General features: G+C 32.6%; 1 protein-coding gene across 1 annotated transcript; it reads right to left on the bottom strand.

The window, feature by feature from the left end:
* Positions 1–978: 978 nt before the first annotated feature.
* On the bottom strand, positions 979–2,524 carry LOC143568794 (immune-associated nucleotide-binding protein 9-like). Its single transcript, XM_077054857.1, has 5 exons — positions 2,305–2,524; positions 1,896–2,170; positions 1,637–1,801; positions 1,473–1,541; positions 979–1,170 (listed from the first exon to the last, which is right to left on the bottom strand). Exons 1-5 carry the CDS (start codon positions 2,522–2,524, stop codon positions 979–981), a joined length of 921 nt encoding a protein of 306 aa, XP_076910972.1.
* Between the last annotated feature and the right edge of the window lie 5,967 nt (positions 2,525–8,491).

The following is an 8,491-nucleotide window of genomic DNA, read 5'->3' as shown; positions in this document are numbered from 1 at the left end:
CAAATTGGGCATTTGAGATCTTCATACTCCAACTTGATGGGAGGTATGGAGTTTGATTTGATTCGTATAACTATTTTTTATATTTATCTTTATCCTTTTATTGGTTGATTAGGGATAAGTCTAGATTTGAATTTATTCCTTTTGCTTATAATTAGTTACCTCTTGTATTTAAACAAACAATTTGGTTCAATGAATAATTTTTTCGATATCATAATTTTATATTTACTCTAAACTACCCTAGACTACCCTAAGGGCTAGCAATGGTGCACCCAAACTACCGTTGTCACTAACGAATCATACACTGCCATATCATTTTTACCCTCAATTACACTTTACTACCCTAAGAGCTGGTAATGATGCACCCAAACCACCCTAAAGAATTTTATTTTTTTATATAATTTTAAACAAATAAATAAAAGCTCATTAAAAATTATATAACTCATAATTCAAACTAAAAAAACAAAAATAAACATAATAAAACTAAATCTAAAAATCACAAGACAACCCGTATGTTTTTGCAATTACCTTGAAGAATTTTAATTTTTAATTTAAAATAAAATAACTAATAATTATAAATTTAAAAACTTATAAACTAAAATTAAGTTATACATTTATTAATTATCTATGTTAACAAATAATAAATTCTAAACTATAAATCTAATTAAAATTAATTTAACAATTTTCTTTTATTATATTTTTAAAAGAAAAACAATTATATAATAAACAACCCATACATAAACATAAAAAAACAAACAAATAAAAGAGAGAAAAAGAAAAGAATTTATTTGCTTTGCTTTGCTGAAAGCTAATTAACATGTAACAATAGTCTTGATCCTGTAAGATCTAGAGTTCCAAAAACGACGACATAGATTAGTCATTTTTAGATAAATCAAGTCCAAAGCGTTCTTAAAAAGACACACGAGTTCCAAAATACAGAAACAATTTGATACTAATTTAGCTCATCTTTTTTAAGTTGAATCACATGATAACACAACGCCAATGTTGCAAATCTTCATGTGCCCTCGCTAAATCATCTTTTAATCCTTTAATATCCTTTTCGGATTTCTTTTTCTCCTCACTAGCTTTCAATTCGGCTTTCACTCGAGCAGCTTGCTCTTCTTCCAATTGTTTTTTAAGCTTTAGCTCCAGTCCCATGAACTTTGATTCAAGCTGTAAAACCAAAAAAACTCATGTTCCAAAATCTGGATCTGATAATAGATATTATTTACTTCATACATAACAAGGATATTAGTCGAAAAAAATTGCATATATAAAGAAACTATAGCAATCAAATCTATTCAAGAACCATTGTAAAAAGATAATCTCTAACATAAATCAATTAGCCAAAAAACAACCAGACATTTCAGAAAATATTATCTAACATTAGTCATTAATTACTCATGCACCACCATTTAAAAAAAAGCATCATTTACTAGCATTAGTTTTTTAATGTTACACTAAAATTAACATACCAGTTCTATTATTGGTTCCAAGAGCTGCTTGTCCGCCAGCATTAACGACTCACTTCCTGGGAACTCCTTCTGCAATATAAATATTGTTGGAGTGACAATTAAAAGAGCTTGCCATTATTAATGAAGAAATTTTGAAATTGGTAATGAACAAGAGTAAGTTTCACCTTAAACATAGCAAAGACTTCACTTGTATAAGGCTGGCCATCATTGTTACCTAATACCGTGTTGACATGTGATAGAAGTTGTTGCACCTGGCTGAACAATTTTGCTTCATCTTTAGTCCTGTTATCAAAAAGAACGCAACGATTCCCGCAGAGTCCAAGGATTTCCTGAAATAAAAATTATACATGAAACTTACAAAAAAGTGCTAATAAATAAAAAATTAGGCCAGGTTCCATATATGTGCTAGATGACCAACTCTACCTTCAATGGTCCTGAACAGCCAGATAAGAAATCTTCCAAACTTTTTTCATCCTCTTCAAGTTCATCCCCGCCAGTGAAAACAATGATCATATATTCATAAATCTTGCTCCCAAACAAACCAACCAACCCAGATCTTACGGTACGTTCCTCCTCCGAAAAACGACTGCATACCGAAAAAACTACTAGAACAGCATGAATACCTTCCCTGGCCATATGAATGCAACTCACAATTTCATTCCGAATAAATTTAGGATCAACAGATGAATCAAACAATCCTGCAAATTTTTTAAGCACTTTATTTAAATTAAAAACTTCATTATACAAATAAAAATAACTAACATGTTGCTGCAAATGTTAAAAATTTTCCCTTAATTAATTGCACATTAAGAAACTGGTTTAACATCAGTACCTGGAGTATCAATAACGTTAACCAAAGGACCATCTGCAAGTTTTGAAGTTTTTGACTCAGATTTCATTGTAACACCGGACGAGCTTCGCTTCGATATGAAACTCTTGGTCCCTAAGATGCTATTTCCAGTTGCACTTTTACCATTCCCCGTCTTTCCAACTAAAACAAGTGTTAAAGCAGAAGCAAACTCCTGAACATCCTCAAGCAAACCTCCACCCATGATGCACAATGTACTTAATTATCAACTGGCAGAAACATTTTATTGATTAGATTGAGTAAAATGATGTATAATATAGTTTGTGCTGATGTATATATGTAACTACATAAGTACATATATATGGACCGATGATAAGCACCAAGTTCACACTCAGATGAAGAAACTTACAGAGTTTGCTGTTGAAAAGACGAGGACGAAGCTTGAGAAATGAGATTGAGAGTACAAAGAGCACTGTTGTATTGTATTTGTAGCCTGTGGGTGCGAATTTATAATGAGTGAAGGCAAACAGTCGCGAATAAAACAGAAAAATGACTCTTCAGTAACCAAATATTAAGTTTATTTTTAGTTTTTTTTAACCAAATATAAGAAGGGAATGGACACATGTAATGGTAAGTTTCATGGGTTTCTAACCATAAACCAAACCCACCTCGACCCATGTGGGTAGGTTGTCATATTGCAATTCATGGTAAACCTTTGCCATAAAGAATATATGAATATTGAAAAATATAAATGCGTAATTAATTATTATTATTACATATAAATACCAATAACTCTTGATTATCTTATTCCCTCAAATCTTATCATTTTTATTCACTTACACCTTCATCATTTTTATTCACTCAAACCCCTCAATGACTAATTTCTCAAACGATGATATCGGAATTTCATACCGCCAAACGATTCTGATAATGACATTTTTTTCAAACGATAGTAGCATACACTTTTTCAAATATTTCATCGAGCAAACCAAAGATGAAGATACGACAACATCATAATCGATCATTATAATTGGTTGAATGATCATTTAGTTTACATTTTTGTATTTAATTCCTTTTTGTTTGAATTGCGGTAATTTATTTTTTTGGTTTTCAGTTATGTTATATTTTTTTAAATGAAACTTGCATTTTAATTACATTTAATTTTTATTTATTTATTTTAGATTATAAAAAAACAAAAAACACAAAATGTTCTAGGGTACTTGTGGCTAGGTGTCGCCAGTGATTTTGTGATTTGTGGGTACATGAGAGTAGAAATGAGATGGCAATGCGGGATTGACCGATGCATGGGTAATACTCATAAGTGTCCATTCCCCTCTAATAAAAGGAAAGTGAAATCCAACTACGTATAAGGCTATTACATATCTAACTTAGAATATAAGGCTATTACATATCTAACTTAGATGTGAAATCCATCAAAACTACGTAGTTTTAATTAAATCCAATTAAATAATTAATTTATTCATTTTCATTCACTTTTTCCCTCCACATATCTAGCAATTTTGTGATTAATAATATCATAAGTTTGCTGATGAAATTCCCCTTGGATATTTGATCACTACTTTTTACGGTAGAGTGATTTTCATTTACAATTGCCTATTCCAAATGAAGAAAGCAACATAAAATATTATATAATTATAATCTTGAATAAGAAAAACCTTAACTAATTGACTTTTATGGAATTTCCCTCTTGGAAATTCCCCCTTGGATATTTGATCACTACTTTTTCTGTATAAATTGGATGTGGCTTAATGATAGAGCACTTACTTTATTAGTGAAAGTTAGGGGGTTCAAACTTCACTATTACTAATTTATATGGGAGATATGAGGGATGATCCTGGCTTGCCAGGATTCGAGTCCTGATCTCACCTGGTTTTACCGGCTTCTCGCTGTCGTGACGCTTGGCGGGCGTGGGGGTCGGGTTTTATCCGGGGAATCCCTCAATGGGTGGACCGCTAAGGGCTCCGTCCGTCCGGACTCGTGGCCGGCTCGGGCTACCTTTAGCCAACGGAAGCCGCGTACGAAATACCCGACGTTTCTTAGTTGGTCGTTTCAAAAAAAAAAAAATTGACTTTTCTGCTCTTGGGTATTGATTTAGAGAATGACAAAAAGACTTATTTTTCCTTTCTACAACTTGATTGTGAGTGACGATAAACTCAAATCAAATTTCAATGATTTATAGCAACTAAATTGATGGGAATAATAAAATCAAATTGTTGGATTTGTGAGGAAAACAAAGAATGAATAACATATATGATTTTTTTAATTGGATTTAATCAAAACTAAATAGTTTTAATGGGTTTCACATCTAACTTAAACGTGTAACAGACTAACAGCCACATATTCACTTTCCCCATATAATAAAAGGGTATACATATCGGCAACCTGTAAAATTACCAAGTCTTATTTATATTTTTACTTTTTATTTAAGGTAGCTTCATATATATATTAGTTTATACATTTTATAAGTATTATTTAAAGCATCCACAATGTACAAACCATAAAAACCAAAACAAACCGTCACTACAACACCACATCATATTACGGTTTCTTTAACTACAGCAGTGGCGGCTTCCTTATTCTCTCTCTTTGCTTTATTACCTATGACGATGTGGTGAGACATGGTGGCTTCCGACGGTAACGTGGTGAGAGATGGTCTTTGCCAGCGGCCATGTGGTGAGAGACTAAGAGGCGGTCGTTTCTACGTTTTGTCTTTGTAAGTTTCGGTTTTTCTTTGCTGGCAATCATTCGATGACAACTATGGTAGCGCGCTAGCGACGACTTAACATTGTTCATTGATGTGTAACTTATACCAACTATGGTACAAACATGTGTTGAAAAATTTGAATTACAGCACAGAATTTTTGGTTCCCCTTGGTTGGTTGTTGTCAACTATGTTTGACAATAGCGTTGCCAATGGTTTGCTTGTCGGATATGATATTTGTGGCGGATCTTGAATATTTAGTATGGATGGTCCGAAAGTCGCTAGACCCAATATTTTTTCCTACTTCTAAGTTTCGCGCCAGAAATCCGGTTCGGGTCGGGTTAAACAATAATTCCAAACCCCAACCTACCAAATTGAAAAAAATACAAAATGATGAAAAGTTAATTGCCGAACATGGTCTCTACTTGATTCCGTTGACTATTTTGATTAATCGATTTCACTCCGACATGAATTAGTCCCGAACCTCAGGCCTTAGTAGACAGCAGTAGTTTCCAATCAATCGATTAATCGATTTCACACCCAAATGATATCACCAATTCACTTGCTTGCTATCAGCTTCTGTTTTGACTTCTGTGTCGAACTTCACAAGTCAGTAATTCATACAGCGGCCAACACACAATGGAAACTTCGTTTGTTATTGTGTTCGAATATCTACCAGATGGCAGTGTTGGATTTGGTCTTAATGTTTTTTTTTGTTTAAAATTTATTTGGGCTTGGGTTTGGTTTTATGGAGTTTTATTTCTAGTCTTTCTTTATCTTTACGTTTATTTTGTAAACGATTTCTCGTTCTTTGGCTTTAATAAATCTTTATTTTTAAAAAAAATTCAAGGCTGGCTCGGACTCAAATAATATGGATACGCCGGACTAAAATACACTACCGAGCGAAAACATGATGGGTCTGCGCCCCGCTTTGGTCCAAAGAAAGATCCACCAATGGTTGTGATGATTGTACATAATCTTACTAATAATTGAGTTTGGGATGTTACCCTACTTGGCATGGCATATTTGTTGGATAGAAATTAGGTCGTCCATTTGCAACCAATTTGCAACCCTGTTGCTCATTGATCAACAAGAGAAGACACGAGACAGAGAGAGGTTGGTTTTTTCTTGATGAATTAAAGTAGGTAAGAAAATCAAGAACGGTTCTAGAAAGAAGGTAAATCGCAATCAAGAGACATATGTTGAAGAAGAAAGGTAGTCAATGGATCTTGAAGAAAAAAGGTAGTCAAGAGGCAGATCTTAGAAAAAGAAGGTAGTTAAGAGTCAGATTTTAAAGAAAGAAGGTAGTCAAGAGTCAGATCTTGAAGAATAAATGTGGTTAAGAAACAGATCTTGAAGAAATCAAGAACCAAATCTTGAAGATAAAAAGTTGAAAATAGTCTGAATTTTTTACGGTTGTAAGAGAAAGAAATAAAAAAACTATGGGGAAAGTGAATACGGTGCTGTCAGCCGCCTAACCTTACACGAAAAACACATCAAAACTACGTAGTTTTGATTAAAATTAAAAACCCTAACACTAAAATAGATAAACCACGTATGTTCATCTCTCTCAGTTGCTTCATTATACATTGAAAGCCATCTGCTCTCTTATGCATCGTTGCAAACCCTAGGTTCATCAGTTCACGCTATAGACAATTAATAAGGACAAAGATTGAATTCCAACCATCACATTAGGTAAGGTTACGGTTTCTGATTGAATAATGTTTTCTTGGTTTGAAATTGATGCGTTTTGTGTGTGATTGTTTAAGCTTTTCTAAGTTTTGATCATCTAATTATGTTTTTCAGACACAGATTTATAGGGAATAGGATTTAATTTGAATCTAATATTTTAATTGATCTATAAACCCTAATCACCTAAATCTTATATTTTTCTCTATTGTCTAAGAATCAAAATGTTCCCGAGAATTGAACCTTTCTTTCAATTTCATTTGCAGATATGAAGGTTTTCACAATATATGGAATCCAATATAGCTATTGTTCTCTTCACACAAGTTTCTAATTCCAGGTACTATCTGTCCACTCTAATTTTTCTTACCCAATTTCAGATTGTGTAGCTTGTTATTCTACTGTTATTAGTTAAATTTGAGATTGTGTCGGCTTTGCGGCTCTCTCGTTCATGGTGGTTAATGTGTTAGTATTCCATGGAAGGTAGGCTGGACTTCACATGAGACTTGTAAGATTTTTTTAGAATTGGGTACTTTGAAATGCTGTGATTACATAAGAGTATTAATTTGATTATAAGTAGAGGGTGGCATCTCCAACTCGTTTTTTTGAAACTTGATTTAGGATTTATTTATTTTCTCATAAATGGATAAAGTTAAAAGAGTATGTTATCATATAAAACTAAATGAAATGTTAATTGAAGACTAAAAACAAAAAAACGAGTTGGAGATGCCACCCTCTATTTATAATCAAATTAATACTCTTATGTAATCACAGCATTTCAAAGTACCCAATTCTAAAAAAATCTTATAAGTCTCATGTGAAGTCCAGCCTACCTTCCATGGAATACTAACACATTAACCACCATGAACGAGAGAGCCGCAAAGCCGATACAATCTCAAATTTAACTAATAACAGTAGAATAATAAGCTACACAATCTGAAATTGGGTAAGAAAAATTAGAGTGGACAGAAAGTACCTGGAATTAGAAACTTGTGTGAAGAGACCAATAGCTATATTGGATTCCATATATTGCAAAAACCTTCATATCTGCAAATGAAATTGAAAGAAAGGTTCAATTCCTAGGAACATTTTTTGATTCTTGGACAATAGAGAAAAATATAAGATTTAGGGGATTAGGGTTTATAGATCAATTAAAATATTAGATTCAAATTAAATCCTATTCCCTATAAATTTGTGTCTGAAAAACATAATTAGATGATCAAAACTTAGAAAAGCTTAAACAATCACACACAAAACGCATCAATTTCAAACCAAGAAAACATTATTCAATCAGAAACCGTAACCTTACCTGATGTGATGACTAGAATTTAATCTTTGTCCTTATTAATTGTCTATAGCGTGAACTGATGAACCTAGGGTTTGCAACGATGCATAAGAGAGCAGATGGCTTTCAATGTATAATGAAGCAACTGAGAGAGATGATCAGACGTGGTTTATCTATCTTAGTGTTAAGGTTTTTCATTTTAATCAAAACTACGTAGTTTTGATGTGTTTTTCGTATAAGGTTAGGCGGCTGACAGCACCGTATTCACTTTCCCCAAAAACTATTCGTATTTTTTTAAAAAATGGGCATTTACAAATTTCCCCCTTTTAAGTTTAGAAATTACATATATACCCGAGCCTAAATTTTATTTGCATATATCCCCTTTGTTAAAACATATAATATCAAATATACCAATTTAATTTATTTTATTATAAGAAAATAGTGTGATGACTATTTTTCCCTTTTTTTATTTTCCTTTTGCTTTTATTTTCACTTCATTTTAAAGTTTCTTCTTCATT

This window comes from Bidens hawaiensis, unplaced genomic scaffold (genome assembly GCF_021521415.1).
Source record: "Bidens hawaiensis isolate Kalapana, Puna unplaced genomic scaffold, B.hawaiensis_p1.1 tig00024229_1, whole genome shotgun sequence".
Lineage (NCBI taxonomy): Eukaryota > Viridiplantae > Streptophyta > Magnoliopsida > Asterales > Asteraceae > Bidens > Bidens hawaiensis.
This window is presented reverse-complemented; position numbering and strand designations above follow the sequence as displayed.

Bases quoted from the DNA above. Each gene is read 5' to 3' on its own strand.
- LOC143568794 (XM_077054857.1), bottom strand. From the start codon at position 2,524: ATGGGTGGAGGTTTGCTTGAGGATGTTCAGGAGTTTGCTTCTGCTTTA. The intron at 2,171-2,304 runs GTACTGATGTTA...AAAAATTTGCAG, and splicing joins TAACGTTATTGATACTCCAG to GATTGTTTGATTCATCTGTT. The intron at 1,171-1,472 runs GTATGTTAATTT...TTGGTTTTACAG, and splicing joins TGGAACCAATAATAGAACTG to CTTGAATCAAAGTTCATGGG.